Raw genomic sequence first — 18,923 nt, 5'->3', positions numbered from 1 at the left:
CGTCTTACCCCGCGTATTTCATATTATACGATTTCAATTATTTTTTTTTAATTGCTGAAAAGTATTGAAAATTGGTTTTTAGACCAACTAATTTAATTCATTTCTATAATAGACTAGTAGAAGAACAATATGTACGTAATTTGAGATCAAAATAATCTGTTGTGTAAATTTTATTAGACTTCTCCCCTAGGGTGGCCGTCTTACCTCCATCTCCCCTATGTTGTTGTATGACCAATCCGTGCTCAAACTCAACCCAATTCAACGAATCATGTCTCTGCGATACGACTTTACGCAATAGGTCTGGCCGCTTTAGCGCTGATGTTACAATGCATTCTAATGAAAAGAAAAACAAGGCGTAATCTAACCTAAGGCATTCTTCAAGATCCCTTCAAAAGATTGGTTGCGCTATGGTTTGATAAGGTTAGATTATAAAGAGATTATTTGACCAAAATGCGTTTAACTTCTTTTTTATGTTATTCTTGCTCTAAAATTTTTAGTATTACATTTTTTTTGTTTCCAGAACTTCAAGTACAACGCATTCATGTATCATAACATTTTCCCCCACTCGGGACACCTCTGTCAACTGCCAGGTCGGGTCCGCCAACTTCTGGACAAACTCTTGGCACAAGCCCGATGCCTGATCCGATACCGTGCGGCAGGGTGGTGGCTTTACTGGGATGCCTTGGGTTGCACCAATCGTCATTTCCGCCGTAGAACAAACAAATCCATTAGGAACCAACGCCGTATTTTTGCATCTTTTTGCGTTTCTGCTCTTCTTGGAATGCTGCACCGACACTGCCATTCCCATTTCTCGTCATACATCACCCGGGGGGAATAAATTGAACTTTTATATCGGTGCTTGTACCAAAGGGGTCGATTTCGCCCGAACCAGATAAAGAATGCACCGGCGAGGAGCGAACGTCGTCTGGAGGCCACGATAAAAGGTTTCATATTGCAGACTGGTATCAAAGGAGGTGGTAGGGCGGGGGTGGACAAGGACAATTGCCATTGTGCGACTTATATCACAAAAGCTGTGAGAGATATGAAATGGATTTTAACAATTAATTTTATCATAAATTACGTTTCCGGTAACGGCAAACAAGGTTAAGGTCCAGGAAAGGGGAGGGAATAATAGATCGGATTATTTGGAAGAAAGCTTTTTGCTCGTCTGTGTCAAGATAGAGCCAAGACTGCAGAAGGGTGATAAAAGATTATGATAGTATATCGATGCCTCTGACATCCATTGTCTAAGCTGGTTGCTGGTTTTCCTATGCAGTTAGCAAAAGAGAGCACAGAGGAGCAATTATCTACCAAAACCGGAAATGGATTTTATTTGTATTTTTTGATTTGGCTCAAACTTTGTGGGGGCCTTCCCTATGACCAAATAAGCTATTTTGTGTCATTGGTTCACCCATACAAGTCTTCATACAATTATGGCTGCTGTCCATACAAAAATGATATGTAAATATTCAAACAGCTGTAACTTTTGACTGAATTTTGTGATCAATTTGGCATCTTCGGCAAAGTTTTTGAGAAAAAAATAGGTACACGGAAAAAAAATTGCAGATTTTTTAATCAACTTTTTTTTCACTAAAACTGAATTTCCCAAAATAGGTATTTTTTGATTTTCGAGATTTTTTGATATGTTTTAGGGGACAAAAATCCGCAACTTTTGAGCCATAGAGAAACATGGTCAAAAAATCAGCCGCCGAGTTATGAATTTTTGAAAAAATAGTGATTTTTGGAAAAAATCGAAGTTTCAGGCAAAAATAAGTTTGACATTATTTTTAAATGCAAAATTGAATTTGCAATCGAAAATAACTGAACAGATTTTTTGATTAAGGGCTCCGTTTTCAAGTTTAGCCACCGAAAGTTTGATTTCAGCGTAATATTTACAGTTGTTCAATTTTTAAAAATAGTGACCATGAGTGACCATTTCTTAAAATATTTTTTTTGAAAAGTTCAGAAAATTTGCTATAAAACTGTCTAAGAGACATTGAAGATTGGACCTCGGGTTGCTGAGATAGACCCGCTTTAAGAAAAAAAAAACACGAAAATTGAAGTTTTCTAAATCTCACCAAAACAACCCACCATTTTCTAATGACATTATCTCAGCAACTAATGGTCCGATTTTCAATGTTAATACATAAAACATTCGTGAAATTTTCCAATCTTTTCGAAAAAAATATTTTGAAATTTTTTAAATCAAGATTAACATTTTAAAAGAGCCAAACATTGAATATTACACCCATTTAAAATGCTAGTCTTGATTTAAAAAAAATCCGTTTTGATCAGAAAATTAACTCAAAAGTTACAGCTGTTTGAATATTTACATACCATTTTTGTATGGACAGCAGCCAAAATTGTATGGAGACTTGTATGGGTGAACCAATGACGCAAAATAGCTTATTTGGTCATAGGGAAGGCCCCAAAAATAAAAATGGTCGAATCGGCCGATTTCGTAGAGAGTTGCTCAGAGGCATCGACATGTCAAATAGCAAACTATATCAAATACCCTATGAAAATGGTTTCAAAAATCGGAAATAATGTTGAAAATACAACATATAGCACAAAAACTTTGACATTTTGTCGAAGATGTGGCGATAATTTTAACTGCATCGGTTGCACTTGAATATATGTCATACAAATTGACAAAGTTTCATCGAGACTGATGAAGCGAGCTTTGTTTGAGACCAAAACATAATCAAAAGTATCAAAAGGGTATTTAAAAAAAAAAACTAACTGTACTAATTTTACTGGTAGATACAGCTGAAACTAAAAATGTTTACAAATCTGTCGAAAAGGTTCAACATTCTTCTAACAGTTTGTAAGACTACTAAGAAAGGCAATTGATTACACCGACCAACACAATTTCGGCACATACTCAATGTGAGGGAAAGCATGAACACAGGGGTCCTCATAAACACGTGCTTTTTCATATTTCATATTTTTAATTTCCGATCACTTTTTTTTCATTTTAAGGGGTTATATATCTGTAAATCTGCAAAAACGTCAGAGGTTGTTCTGAGCACACAATTAAACTTTTCTATTATTATTTTTTCAGGGCATTAAAATATACATTTTTTTATAGACATGAATTAAGTAGTTTCTTAAAACGGGTGCCATGATATTTCAACACTGATTCGACCAAATCAGCTCAACATTTTGGTGAAGGCTCGTTAAACCGGTCCCGTGTGCATGACGATGGCCGATTTTCAAACTTTATTTAAAAAAAAAACGACGAAAATATTTTTTTTCATTTAAAAATTTTTCAGTTTTTGATTTTTGTATTTAAAAAAAAGCTAAATTTGAAAATCAGGATCCGTCATGCACACGGGGTGCTCACAAACACGTGCTTTTGGAGGTGTCTGGAGAGTTTTCACCTCAAATATCAGCCAATTTGGTCCATCCCATATCGAGATAACGTGGTACCCGTAAACCAACTCTGTGTTTAGAGAAAAACGCTCACAAAGTCTGACAGTTCACTTTGCGCATGGCAAAATTTCAAGCCTAAATCGGCTTCTACTAAGCACAAGCATAAGCATAGGTGCCCACCCGCAGTTGCTACTCCGTTATTGACCAGGACCTCCAGAAGTTACATCCACGAGCCGTGGAAGCTAAGTGGGAGCTATCTTTCCTCGCTTCGCAACTTCTCAACGGCCCCTACCATGCTGATCAATACCGGCGCCGGCCACGACCAGTGGTAGGGTCACGGGGAAGTGGATGGGAATCCGACAAAGTATCACATGAGTTTTGAGGGGGTTAGTAGATGGGTAAGAGGTCAGGATTCACGAGTGGCAGTGATGTGACCATGAGTATTTTGTTTATCGGTTGAAAATTTTAAATCTTAGGCAGGCTGCAGAAAGATAGATAGATGAATATTTTAAAAAGTTTTTTTTATCGAACGCGTGCCAGCCGAGCAGTAGTGCTATGGGCTGGACTTATCAGTATATTTTTACTGTTTTTACAATTTAGATAACGCGAGCAAATTTCAAAAATAGTAAATAAATTACGCTTTACTCTTCATAAAATCGATAGTTTGATGAGTATATACTAAAACTGCCAGTTTGAATAAATTTTTACGATCATTTACGACGAAAATTATCGCGAAAAAACAGGACTGCGCGTCCCCAGAAGCACTGCGCTTATGATGTCATTATTCAATTATAATAACCAATCACCCCATGCACACAAACAGACAGCGCTTCCCCGTGGGCAGCGCACTAATCACAAGAGTAAATCGGCTTCTACTCAGTTTAATCATGAAATATCTTCATGAAACTTTCAGGAGTGATTGTGATTTTCTTCATGTATGTAACCTCTTAATGCAAAAAAAAATGACAACAATATTTTACAATGGATCAACTATGATCCACTTGGAACGAGCTGTCAAGCAAAATCCAAAATCCATTTTTAAACCTTTGTGTTCTTACAAAGGGTCATTGCACTCAGAAAAATAAGTTTTATCGCTGGGAAAAAATAATATCAGCAATTTAAGCTTAATTTTATAACCCTGGCAGTGCGTGGCCGAATGGTTACGATGTCCGCTTTGCAAGCGGATGATCATGGGTTCGATTCCCATCTGCTCCAACCTTCCATCGGATGAGGAAGATAAACGTCGTTCCCGGCCTTGGATGACGCTTTAAGTACAAACAACACATCAAACCTAGCCTGCTTCGGTGGAATCGCTGGCGGCAGTTGGACTCGCAATCCGAAGGTCGTCAGTTCGAACCCTGGGGTGGAAAGAGGTTTGGGCGCTCTCTCCATCCACCTTAGGACACCTACGTTTGAACAGAAACTTGCAATAGAGATCACAAAAGACCTGGGGGTCGTTAAAGTGGATGGTTTGTTTTTGATTGTAAACAAACAGCCTATCCCTTTTGCTCCCGCGGGTAGTGGCTATTGTTTTAATTCAATGAATTCGAAGTAAAACTTTACAGCTTTGTATGACCCTACAAAATACGCAGCACGTGGTAATGTCCCTTATTTAGCCATTACTGCTAGTACCAATGGCCAATAATGCTCCATGTGTTCCATTCACCTTAGCTGACGGTATTCGAACTCGATCCTAAAACTTTGAACATATTGATCTTGTGAGTTCAATGTAGAACTGCTTAGATTTAAAATGAATTATTTTTTTTCAGTTTTATGCATCATTTGATTACCAAACACAAAGTTATGTGCAATTTTACTTCGTTGAAAAGATATTGCATGCAATAACGTACTCAACATTGCTAACAATGTTGTATTCAAGATTGCGTACAATATTTTGTACTAAAAATATGAAAATTACACAAGATGTCACCACTGTTATGAAATTGCGCTGTAAATGAAATATTTTGTGGTGAAATCTAGATTAAATTTTCAAAAGGTTCTATCTGCATAGGAACAGTTGTTCTGAAAATTCACTCTATAAATATTTAATGATCCACACAATAGAGAAACAAATCAAAGTACTAACGTTTCATCTCCCTTTAAGTTCATGATAATGATGTTGTATAACGTTATAAATTCGTAGTTTATGGACACTAACTACAAACGTCATTCATTCACGCGCGCTTTCTCTTTCTTTCTCACTTTTCATTCATTCTGTATCCAAGTGCCGAGCAGTACAGTCGTGTTAAATCAGTCAAACTTGTTTTGATTGAATACCAATAAAACAACGTCAGCTGTGTGCTATCTTGTGACATAGACCATTTTGGTCAAAAATGAGTTAATGATGACGTTTTGCTATACTTAAAAAACACTACAAGATGCTTTAACCTGATTTTGGAAACTCGCTTCTGACTCCCGGATATCGCAATACACACTTGTGACATAGACCAATTGGGTCCTAAAACGAAGCTTAGATTGCTGATATTATTGTTCACAGCGATAAAGCTTATTTTTCTGAATACAATAACCCTTTGTACGACTATAAAGACCTTAAAATGGATTTTTAAATCAATTTTGAAAAATTAACCTCGCGGTCCTTCTTGACAGAAAAGCTCCTACTTGACAGGTCGTTCCAAGGGGACCATAGTTGATCCATCGAAAAAATGTTGCCTTGTAAAAAAAAAAAATTGCATTAAAATGAAAAAAGTGATCAGAAATGGTTTTTAATCGTGTTTTTTACCGTTGTACATAAAAATTGGCATAGGGCTTTAGTACCCAATTTATCATCAAAATGATTGTGCACACGTCATACATGTTTTTTTGGAAAATGTGGAAAAATTTTCTTGTTTTTCACAAATTTATGTACACACATACTTTCTAAAGGCAAGGCAACCTTTTGTTTTTGAAAATTTACTGATTAAGTCGGTTAAACCATTAATTTAAGCCTATTTTAGTTTGAATGGGAATTCTGTGCACACTTGTGACAAGTAGTACAATTTTACTTTCGAAACACACTTGTGACACGTGCTTTTCAGATTTTTGTTTACATTATTTACTGTATCTTTTAACTGGTGTAACCAAATTAGTTGAAACTTGGAGCGTTTGTCACGCGATAGTATTGCGCGTATTCCCGAAAAATACACGCGGCATACCAGCCTCGAAACGACGCGCCGCACTTTCGGCAAATGCGCGCTGTCAAATCCCATACTGCGCGTTTTGTTTTTGTTGGTCTTCTTCTTCGAATTGCATGGCATTGTTGCCGGGTATGTTTTTTATTGCACCAAAAGTGCAGAAAATCGCTGGCAACAGTGTCTGCGGCACATTCTGAAATGCCGCGCGGCGTGTACCTTTGAAAGAAACGAACAATATAAGAACCGATTAATTCAAAAAGTTTGGCTCTATCATTCATAATTTTGAAATTATTTACCAACAAACTTTAAAAATCGATTTTCTCGAAAAGTACTAAATGGTCGTTGTCACAAGATAGAACAACTGACGACATGATGTCATTCAAAATTGGTGCAATGACTATGAATGATTGTGCTTGATTTAATGTCCATGAAGGTTAAATGAAATGAAAAATAAATCACGTTTAGTAAAATGCGTCAACAATGAACATGTATGAAACCATTTTTGGATTTCTGCATTCTGAATCATGATTTTCGAGTTTTTTTTTGCTGAAAAAATACAGAACAAACCGAAAAATGGCCTATCGGGAATAATGCCATTTACAGCCATAAATAAATAATTAAAAAATTACTTGAAATTCTGAAATAAAAATCTTGCCTTTCAAGCTGATAGGGATAAGATCGTTTAGTAACAGATTGATCAAACATTTTTGTCAAAACAACCTTTTTTAGACATTTTACATAATCTCAATCACTGCCGTAATTTTTCACATTGAATATGAGTGACCGTGACCGTGATGTTACGGGTTTCGCCTTGTAAGCGGAAGTTGATGGGTTCGATTCCTGTCTGGCTCGGCAAAGTCAGGTCCCTCCAAAGAGTAAAACTACTCACTGGGAACACTGACCGGTAAGAGATGGGTTTACATTAGCGGCGTGCTGGATTTCCAATCCAGAGGTCGTGAGTTCGATTCTCGTACCGGGAAACAAAAATCTATGGTGGCATAACAGTCTTGTTAACATACAACACATGGTAAAATCGTTGTTGTTCGTAATGTGTCATCACATTCTATATTTTATTCATTCAATATGACTTTCGGAAATAAACATAACTCAAAACTGTGTTTAGGCTTCTTTTATTTCGAATGTTTATCTTATCCAACATAAGCACAGCTATTACATATGTTATGTTTATGATCTCCATGAAGTATTACAAGCATTTTGTTTAGTCATCAGAATATAGACTGATCCTCGCTATAGTAGCTGATTCTTTTACAAATATATAATTTGATGGTACTTAGATGCTTGATTTTTAAGGTTGATGTTCAGATAGCATAAGAGGTCAATAACTTTGAAAGTCGAAAAGGTTGAAAATTTTGTAGGAGGAAATCTTTGACACCGCTCAATATCTTCATGCAGTTTGTTATACAATGTTATTTGTGTGTATATGTATGTGTGTGTGTGTTTGTGTGTTCCTTTCTCAAATGGAAAATCGGTTCGTGGCTTAAAACACACGCGCAAGTCTTTTCGTGGTGCGTTCATAACGTCACGTTTTCCCTACAGTTCTATAATTGGTGCTCGGTTCGTTATGTTTTCTTATGGCATCGGCATACTCGTATTCTGGTTCTGGTCATTCTATTTGCGGTTTTCACAAATCGTTGCGCTTCCAACCTGTCAGACCTATTTGTTACTTGTTTGTTTGTTGTTGTTTTTTTTTATTGGTTGCTGACTTTGTTCAACTTTTAGTTAAATTATTTGGTACTCTCTTTCTACCGTGCTATCGTTATTTTGTCAATTTTATGAGGTAGTAGTATCGACCAGATTTTTTTTTTCCAGCGTGTGCACTAATCCTTATCTTTAAGATCCCTAAATATCTGTTGTTTTTTTTTTTGTTACACGTTTCTTCTCGCAGGTACCCTTAAAATGATATTCGCAAGGTTATTTCAAAATCTGTGTAATTCGTTCAGTCCAAGTAAATAGTTTCTCTTCGTGGCTGCTGTTACTCGTTTTCGCTGTTTTCTGTGCTTTTTTTCGTACGGAAATTATTGATTGATGCGAAAAAGTTGGACTTATCTTTAATTGTGTATGCAATGGATCAAAATACAGAGAAATGCATGACTTAATTAAAATGAGTCCAGCTCGACGAACGAAACGTGTGTTTAAAAGGAATCTGCTCTCATCTCGTAATCAAATCAAACCAAACAATTTTAGGAACCTTCTAATATCTCTTTTATCAAATATACTCGTCGTTCTCATCTAGCGCCAATAAATTGATTTTGAATTGAACAATCCTACGCTTAAAACTATGCAATCCCTACGCTCTTTCGTTTAGAAAACTACCTTCCTTCAAAGTAAAAACCGAAAAGACACTCACTAACAAAGATAATCACAGATGTTGTTTTAATAAGAACAAACTAAAATAGAAAATGGAAAACTTGAACAAAACTGAATGCTATAAGCTATATATGTAAACGTGCTATGTTTTGGGCTCTGGAAGTAAGCAAATTGTTTCAACAACGTTGACATTGTAAATGCACTGTAAATCCTCGTTTGAATTGACCCCTCCGGATAGATCCAATTTGTACATCACACGATGGTTGAAACAATTTACCGTCGGCCACCGGAACCAGTATTTCAAAAAAGTGAAAACTTTCCATCGTCGTCTTCGTTCCTGCTTTCCAAATTGAGAAACAATAAAAGAATTATACACCCTTACACTGGTAGCTCTCTGTAATTTACAGAACAAAACACATCATTTTCACTTTTTCGAAGCAAACCGAAGTAAAAAAGTATCTAACCTAATGCATTTTTTGCTTAGAATCATGCGCGAATGGGACAGCGTTGCGTCCAATACATATATGTAACAGAGAGGGGGGCAATATATGAATAATATAGCTGTTTGTAATATGATTAAAAAATATGTCGGCCCTAAAACTTACAACACTCTGACCGTTCTCAGCTCTGCTTAACTCTACCACTCGTTTCAGGATAAAATAACTCCTGCTTATCTCGATATAATCAAACTTGATAGTAAGATATAGTTTATAATATGAATATATAAGGTACATACGTTATCATCAGCAGTTTCATTTTCGTCGCCCAATGCGAACGGGTGCCACACTCAAACCTAAGTTTAAACAAACCACCCGCCCAGCCATCGTTTCCAAACAATTTCATCTCTTTCTTCGAATCAGTTAAACTTGAATAAAATGTTCGAGCCTTTAATCTCAACAAACCTTAAGGAGCACTACATGCTGGCGTATCCAATCTTCCTCACTTTCCCTTCTTCTGTTGAGCTCGAAGCTGTATCACTCTCGGTTCAACCGCAATCAGATATCACCACGTCGTTCGATTTCCGGGGGGTCCAGTTTTACCGGTCCCGCCAAATTCACAAGCAGAAAAATAAAGTTTCCACGTATCTCCCTTAACCGTAGTGTTCAATATGGTGGTTCCTTATTGTGCCGCGGATGCACCGTACAAAAATGGCGGTCGTTTTTTTATGATTTTTTTTTCTTGTGCACGAGCCCTCTTTCAGTTCTCTCGGGTGATTAAAAAAGATAGAATTGATTTTTCCCTCCATCCGTCTCTCTCGCTGCTTAGCATCCTAGGTATTATCTTACAGTCTCATCAATCAAATCGTTCCGCCGGGTGGGGAGGCACCGATCCGCATTAAAACTCCTCCAGCACCTTGTCGATGTTGACGTGCTGGCCGGCCTTGAGGACCTCTAGGATTTTGTTGACAAACTCCGTCGAGTTTCCGGCGATTTTGATCTCTGCAAGTAGAACGTGATCGTTTAATTTTGATTTCGAAGATTGAATCGTCTTGTTGGTGTACTTACTGGTTGCAGTTTGGACGAGACCGTCCATCCTTTGCGAGCACTCTTCGACGGATTCGGTTGGGACCTGGCTGCACTTGGTCATAATGATCTGCTTCATCTGGTTGATACCGTTGATTAGGCGCTCTGTAGAAAGGAAGAATGATAAATATCCAAAACTCAAGCGGGGTAGAAATAGTCTAAACTCACTGTGTTCCGTCTCCAGGCCGTACAGCTTAAGTTTGTTAGCCTCGTGCTGGGCCTTCTTCTTGAGTCGGCAGGCCCGCGACGCGAGCTTGTTCTTCTCCTTGCGCGTCTTGGGCCGCGCGTTGAACGGTAGCTCGCTGACCGGCGTCATGTCGTTGATGACGCGTCCCAGCTTGTCCAGCTCCTTGCCGATGTTGTGCAGCTTTTTCGGATTGGGCGTCAGATCGTTACCGTCGCCCTTGCGTGCTTTACCACTGTGCTGTAAACGAAGGTTCTTAAGAAAATTATCAAGAGAAAAAGAGGTACACGTTTTTAATTCTGGTATCTGGTGCCAAGAAAGAGCAGCGTACGCGACGGATGTTAGACTACAAACCTTGATACCGCGCACGGAGCAGTTCGGGCTGAAGACCGGATCAGTGACCTCGTTCAGCACGTGCGGATCCTCGGTTTGGGTTTTGATGACCAGCCGCTGACCCTTGGGACCCTTGGCCTGGACGTTGTACTGCCAGAAGTAGCGCTTGGCCTTGGAGCTGCTGGACGACGGACCGCTTCTGCCGCCATCCTCGATGTCGGAATCGTCTGCAGGAGGAAACAAAAGGAAGTTTAGACTCAACAAAAGGGTCACCCCTCAATCACAAACTCACCATCACCGCTGGAAAAGTCCTCGTAGTGTTCGCTGTCGTCTGAATATCCTTCGTCGTGTGAAAAATCCGGTGCTTCCGGGCTAAGAACGCTGCCGGTGCTCAGTGACGAGGTTGATCCTGCCTCGGCCACACTTCCGGTCGACAGCAGATGCGGACGGGGTTCACGGCGCTGCCACATCAACATATCCATGCCCACGTGAGTCGGAGCCGACGAGGACAGCCGGGACATGGTTCCACCGCTCGTGCCACCAGCACTGCCAGCGCCACCGATTCCCGAGTTGGTGCTGGAACCGGCCTGCGCTTGCAGGTGGTGAAGCATACGGCGATTGCTGAATCCACCCGGGCTGAGCGAAGTTCCGTTCATCAGCACCGACGAGTTTCCGGGCACGGATTGACCCAGCATCATGCCGCTCCGATCGGCTCCGGTGTTGCTCATCAACAGCTGCTGCAAGGTGGAATACTTTGGATTGTACTGCACCTGACCAACGTTGCCTGGGTTGTTGTTGGTCACATTCTGGGCCTTTGACTTCTCGGCATTTTCCATCTTGATCAAACGGCTGTTGTTGTTCATGGTATTCATTTGAATTTGCTGATGGAGTCTATTGTGGGTCGGCGGAGTCAACGTTTGTGTGAATCCCAGCGACGGACTGGAGCTGTGACTTCCAGGGGAAAAGGCCGCCGGAGAGCTGACATTATTCGAAGTGTTGTACGGAGAAGTGGAGATTTGGGTGTGATCTTCGTACATTTCACAGTTTGCTGGAAGCAGCAGATCGTTCGTCAGATGCACATTGCCGGACATGGCCATATTGTTGTTTGCATTCGTATTTGATCGTAATATTTGCTGTGGCAGACTAGGCGATAAATGAATTGCACTTCCACTTCCACTATCTCCGCTGAGATTCGGCGACGGCTGGCTCAAAGTAGGATTCAATAGCAGCAGATCTTCGTGTAGTAAATCAGTCGCAAAGATATCTCCCAGCGTGGCATCACCAATCAGTTCATCCTTATCCAGCTGGTAAATATCGTCTTCATCCATGTGAAACTGACCCTGCTGACCGGTCAAATGCGCCACGGAGGAAACCGTCGACGACGGAGACACAATCTGACCAAACGAGTCCGTGTTCCAAATTTCAGGCCCTCCAAATCCACTCATGTTGATCGTCCCAATCTGAATACCATCACTCACGAATCCACTCTCGGAGATGTTCTGCAGCGTAAAGATCGTGTCCACCGGCGTCGAGGTGTTCAAATTGGTCCCAGCACTGGTCGTGATGAAGCTAATGTCCTGCAACATCTGCGGCGACTGACTCTGCTCAATATCAAACACGTACTCCGACAGATCAACCGGGGCGACCCGCTGGTTACCGCCGCTGTTGCGGGACGGAATCGGAACCGACGCCGTCGTCAGGATCGGATTGCTGCTGAGTGCGTCCATCATGCTGTGCTGGTGATGGTGATGATGGTGCTGGTTGCTGCTCGGCGATGGACTGGGCGACGCAGACGACTCTAGCTTGATCGAGGAGTGGCCTAGGCTGCTGTTGGACTGATCGTAAAACTCCGGAACATTGAAGAAGCCGGTATGACCTTGAGCGTTACCGACACCGCTCATATCCGTGGTTGTGCTGACCAGACTCAAATCGGAATTGGGGGTGACTCTGTGGAAGGGAAAGAGGGAAAAATATGTGTAAGGGATGCTGTTTATCAAAAACTGGAACTTCTTTTGTTGTTATTTAAACCAAAATTTAATATATTCAATTCATACACAATTACTCAAACAAACGTTTCTTGGTCCACCATGGAGCTTGGATGAGAACCTACTCAAATTAATATAAACTCATTATTAATTCATTTTTTTCATGCAAATAGGAAATTATCAAACGAGACAAAAAAGAAGTTCTGCAAGTAAGATATCGATGTAAAATTCAAAGCATTTTTGATTTTGATAATTCGTAAATTGATCGAGAACCGAACGAAAAGAAGTCTTATTTCCAGCTGGCGCATCGGACCTTTGGAAAACTAACCCGAGTGATTTATATAATTTTTTAATAAGGTTCACTATTTTTTTTTCTTTAGACAGAAATGTCTGTTCATTATTATCTTTTCCTGATTTGAAAGGTGTTTTAGAAACCTTCCTAGAAAAAAGGTTTTTTTTCTGCTAAAACCACCCTCGTTTCATCCTAAACACAGACCTAAGTCAAATAAAATGACAACAACCAAGTCCAATGAGCCCAATTGTCTTCTTACAGCTATACAAATTTGCTTTGTTTGTGATTCCGAGTCTCTTTGTATACGTTGCATTTTGCGAGAGTATAGAACTCTCGCGCTAACAGCAACAACAAATCGTGTTCATTTGTTCATTGAAGCAGTTCATCCGATTGAGAAGCTTATATGGATAAATTACCACCACTTAGTTACTGAATCTTGGTGGCCGATACGGCAAAGGCACGGTTCACTATGCCGAAAGCGGTGGGCTCGAGTCTCGGTATCGGCACTTTTTTCTGTTTTTGAAAGATGAACTTTTTAGGAAAATGCACCCATGAGTAAAGTACTCTCGGATATTTTGGGTCTTATCCTTTCCGTCTATTCATAGTATCATGTGGTATCATGTTACTACCGAACCGTGCTCTTTATCCTCTCGTGTGCCGATTCCCAGTTCTGGGTGTAAGAATTCATACTCTACTTACACAAATTTAATATTTATTACCGTGACTATTGTAGATGCTGTGAAGTTGATTAAAAGGCGAATATTTTTCAAAATCATTTTAACCCACATAATGTATAATGTAATTTTAGGATCTACAAAGTTTTCCGGAAATCGCCACCGTGACAAAATTTCATAAAATAAAGCAAATCTAGATCTTATTAATATTTTATGCCAATCGATATCTCACACCGATCTTGGTTCGTGCCACTCGTGCGGGGTCCCCAATGCAGAAGGTAAACATTTATCAAAGCTCGTTTTTCTCCTTCTCATTCCACTCTGCTAGATTTCCGTCAAAACAAACCCGCTGGCCTATGTATTCAAGCCACATATTTACAAACATTCAACATAGCACATAGCTCCGCTGTGTGTACGCCCGATGCCGATTCTGCTTAGATTTCGCTTTGGTTTGATGGTTGATGGTGTATCGGTAATGGCCAGCCAGCCAGCGTCGAAACCGGCTTCGAGACCCGAATAACGCCAAGTGCGGCTAGAGAGGTAAACAATGTTATAAATAAACACCTCTCTCAGGAAAAAGCCTTGAACTTCACCTCCAATGACTGGGGTGGTGGTGTTGGGGGGCAGAAAAGCCCTACCAAGTGTTGTATAATCACGGCCTGCTCTGATGGTGTTGAAACACGCGCCTCGTGACGTTCTTCCTGTCCCAAAACCCAACTCAACTCCTGCTGGTTTACATCATTGTGCTTTTTATTGTTGAATTTTCCCCGTCCCCACACAGCTCACAGCTTGCTTTATTTACGATCCGTGCACGAGCGTAGGAAGTGATTTTCCTTTGTTTTGACACGATCAGGTTCGTGTCCCAGAGCGGACTTCCCGCCTCATCCTCGAGCTATACTGGTCAAGATTTGGGCGGACTGGGTCAACTTCAATCTTAATTCAATTAAAAGTAAAAATTAAAAATAGGAAAAAAATCATAATACGACAAAGTGGTTCCGCAAATAGCTTAGCCACCCTAATCTAGCGCCACCGTCATTATTTTGTCGCAGTGTTATATTTTTAGCTCAGCTTTTTCCGTTGAAAGTGAAGAAGGATCCGCAAGCATCGTTGGATGTGGGCAGCTAACGAACGTCTAAGGCAGAGTACATGTACCTGTCATGAAGGAAAGCTAAGAAGAAAGAATGTATTTGGGCGCCACAAATCTTGCACCATAATTTTCGTCGTGTTGGATAACAGAGAAAGGAGGTTACCTGGTGATTAGCAAAGAATCAGGTCGGTTTCAGAAATAGAAAGGAATTTATGATGATTTAATTACATCGTAGCGTAAAACTTTACGATTTCTCTAATTTCTCTAGGCTACGGCCCAGTTATCGAGCGTCCAGTTAAACAACAAAACAAATAAAAAACTGTTTCATTTTAAAACTAACGTAAACTGGGGACAATCGGGACACATGGGGCGAATTGGGACAGCAGTTTAAACCATATTGGAGCACAATATTTTGATTTTTCTAGTTGGTTTCGGTTAGAACAGACTCAGGCCAGCAAAATGTGTACATTCATTTCCAAATTAAAAAGCTTTGGGTGCTCTAAAAACTGCTGTCCCTATTAAGACTGTAGTCCCGGTTCACTCCAGATTACGGTAACAAATTTCACAAAATGCTATCAGAGTGCTTTTGACTTGCACGTTTAAAAGTATTCATAGAATAAACCGTGATTTGAATCAAAACATTATGGTCTTCATTTATTTTAAACGTTTAAAAGTTTACGAAATGTCAAGTTTGCTTTTACGAATGATATCGTTCTCAGTGTTTTCACGAACACTTTTCTAGAGTTTTTATTTATTGAAAAGGTCCTATAACATGTGAAACACAACAGTTTATAGGACCTTTAAAAAAACTCTAGATTTGTTAGTTCAAATTTTTAAAGGTTTTCACAAGTTTTAGAAAGCCTTTGGATCTTTTAATGGATAAATATATTTAGTAAGGAATGTCTAAAAGAACAATTCTAGAGTGTTTTTTTAAAGGTCCTATTAACATATGAAAGAAAAAAAAAATCAAGTTTGAATTGAGAAAACCCCAGAAAACTCTCCCTTTTTAAATCAAACTCCCAGTTAAATTAAAATGTCTAATTAACAAAAGCTTCCATACAAATTCCATACAAATCCGTATTATGCGTGAAATTCCTTACAAAAATTCCGGCCTGTCAAAAATCCGCGAAGAGGGTCGAAAATCCGTACAGTTGGTAGCCTTACTTATAACAAATCTTGTTAAATATTAAAAAAAAAAATTTTGTTAGCATTCAAATCAGAATTTTAAAATAACTTTAAAAAAGTTAGGATTTGTCTTTAAAACCTGAAAAGGGCAATCAAAAATGTGAAAATTGAGTCTAAAAGTAAGGGCAGGTCTTATTTAAAGTATTTATTTAAATAATGGACCCAAAAAGTTTTAAAAAGTCTAAAGCTTCCTACATCATTTGAAAGATATCGTTTCTTCAAAAGTCTTTATCCATAAAGTATGCCACGCTAAAATCAGTTATCATTGTGTCCTCCTTAGGTAGGCCACTGCACATATTTTTTAAGGTTCGGCCCTGACTAAATATTTTTTTAAAATTCAAATTGTACGTGTTTCTGGGAACCCTGAAGTTCATGCGAATTAATTCTGGGCAGAAATTTTGTGGGACGGTGTAATCATATCAAGCATGTTTTGCTCGTTGAAAAAATATTTGGATTTTTTTTTGTAAATTTACAATGTAAAGCACCGCAAAAATATATCGTCTATACTTAAATATTTCTGAAGCTTATGATCAAAAAACAACTGGACTGGTGTATTATTCATTTTATGACACTTTTTTTCTTAAAATTTTGTGGCTTGTTATTTATTTATTTTATTTTTTTAATGCCCTCCCCATTTTATTCAGGTCAGAGTCGAGGAACATAAACTTCAAAAAAAAAATGTTGCAATATAATATAATTTTTATGAACTGTTGTTCAATAATTTTTTTAACTCTTGTTTTATGTTTACCTTCCTCTGGTATTAAAAAAAAACACACATAAGGTATTGGGGTCCTTTTCGACCACACACTTTAAAAAAAATCTCAAAAATTCAGTTTTTGACCGATTCCGGTTCTTTTGGTCACAAATGAAAGCTTAGAACGTCCCCTTTCCTAAACCGACCTGGAAACCAGGATTTGGTCACTGTGGCCACCGGGAATCGGCTACAACCGAAAAAGGACCTTTTTGAGACCCCAACTTTGACGACCTGTATCTCCGGCAAATTTCAACCAATCAGGATGCTCTGGGTTGCATTGGACAAGTATTTACCTGTAATTTGACCACAAATATTAATATCAGGGCCAGGTGACTTACCGGTTCCGGAAATCCGGAACATCCGAAAAGTTCATGTTTTACTGTTTTTCACATATATGTGATACCAATACTCTCATGATAGTTGAAATTGATCCATAAAACTTACTAAAAACACAATACACGATTGCCAGAACCACTCTGGAGTGTTAGTGGCCACTTCCGGGTAACCTGGAACCGGTTCCCGGGTACCCGATGAACGGCCAACTTGACTTTTTTGGTGAAAACCCATCATGTTGCACATCAAACTCCATGAAATTGAAAGATATGTCCATCTTTGGTAATACCGTTGTTCGCTGAGCCATCCTGGCCAATCTGGAACCGGTTACCGGTGGCCCCTTGGGAACACTTCCGGAATATGAGAGAAACCCTATCATCCGACATATCAAACTTCATGGAATTGATAGATATGTCAATCTACGGTCATGCCGTTGTTCCCTGATCCATTCTGGCCATTCTGGAACTGGTTTCCGGTGGCCCCTTGGGGACATTCCCGGAATTTGAGAGAAACCCTACCATCCGACATATCAAACTTCATAAAATTGAAAGATATGTCAATCTACGGTCATACCGTTGCTCGCTGATCCATTCTGGCCAATCTGCAACCGGTTACCAGTGGCCCCTTGGAACACTTCCGGAATATGAGAGAAACCCTATCATCCGAGATATCAAACTTCATGAAATTGAAAGATATGTCTATCTACGGTCATGCCGTTGTTCCCTGATCCATTCTGGCCATTCTGGAACTGGTTTCCGGTGGCCCCTTGGGGACATTCCCGGAATTTGAGAGAAACCCTATCATCCGGCATACCAAACTTCATAAAATTGAAAGATATGTCAATCTACGGTCATGCCGTTGTTCATTGACCCATTCTGGCCAATCTGGAGCCGGTTACCGGTGGCCCCATGGAACACTTCCGGAATATGAGAGAAACCCTATCATCCGACATATCAAACTTCATGAAATTGAAAGATATGTCAATCTACGGTCATGCCGTTGTTCCCTGATCCATTCTGGCCATTCTGGAACTGGTTCCCGGTGGCCCCTTGGGGACATTCCCGGAATATGAGAGATACCCTATCATCCGGCATACCAAACTTCAGCCATTGTTGGTAATAAGTGAGGAAGGCTTCAACCACATAGGTGGATTAATTTAGTTTTTAATCTATGATTCCTAAATTCACAATGTCAAAAAAGGCTCAAAGTTCCCTATTTTATCAAAATACTGAATAACCTTTAAATAATGTATTCTTAATAGATTTTTTTTCTAAAACAAAGGCTATTTAAATTGTTTTCTGAAAAAAAAGAAAAAAAATTATCAAACTCGGCCCGATAAATCAGGGGGCAAGCAATTTTTTTTTGTCAAAATTTCATATTAAAATTTTGGCTTGTAATTTCCATTTCTATAATTTTTATTTTTATGACCCTCCCCCCATTATCCACTGAGAAACGCAACGACCAGTTCAGCCGATCAGGACGTTCCTTTTCTCAGTGGGCGATCTTGGCCAGAGTCGAGGGACAAACACTTTGAAAAATATTTGCATCAGCATAAAGTCTTTTAAATCTCTTTACAAATTCTTAATTCAAAAGTTCAGAAAAATTGTGGTTTTTCATAAATTTATTTGGAAATAGCATAACTGTAAAGATGTGCCAAAAATTCGAAAATCAACCTTGATTATTTTTGTTAGTTTTTGTTCATGAATATTGTCAAAAGTTCCAAGGTTCCCTTCGTTCTT

General features: G+C 39.2%; 1 protein-coding gene and 1 pseudogene across 3 annotated transcripts in view; one reads left to right on the top strand and one right to left on the bottom strand.

Moving 5' to 3' along the window:
* Positions 1-8,377: 8,377 nt before the first annotated feature.
* Positions 8,378-18,923, bottom strand: part of LOC120422357 (protein CREBRF homolog) — a 39,180-nt gene continuing 28,634 nt past the window's right edge. For 2 of the 3 annotated variants that reach the window (XM_039585760.2, XM_039585761.2), the window contains exons 2-6: positions 11,167-12,821; positions 10,896-11,101; positions 10,526-10,796; positions 10,340-10,462; positions 8,378-10,273 (exon numbers count right to left, since the gene is read on the bottom strand). In XM_039585760.2, the coding sequence (XP_039441694.1) occupies positions 10,170-10,273; positions 10,340-10,462; positions 10,526-10,796; positions 10,896-11,101; positions 11,167-12,775 (2,313 nt within the window). In that variant the 5' untranslated portion in view covers positions 12,776-12,821 and the 3' untranslated portion in view covers positions 8,378-10,169. The remainder of the gene's footprint in view (positions 10,274-10,339; positions 10,463-10,525; positions 10,797-10,895; positions 11,102-11,166; positions 12,822-18,923) is intronic. The other variant, XM_039585764.2, reaches the window with a different exon arrangement.
* Positions 13,621-18,923, top strand: part of LOC120422375 (serine protease inhibitor 88Ea-like) — a 32,868-nt pseudogene continuing 27,565 nt past the window's right edge.

Source organism: Culex pipiens, chromosome 3 (genome assembly GCF_016801865.2).
Source record: "Culex pipiens pallens isolate TS chromosome 3, TS_CPP_V2, whole genome shotgun sequence".
NCBI classification, from domain to species: domain Eukaryota; kingdom Metazoa; phylum Arthropoda; class Insecta; order Diptera; family Culicidae; genus Culex; species Culex pipiens.
This window is presented reverse-complemented; position numbering and strand designations above follow the sequence as displayed.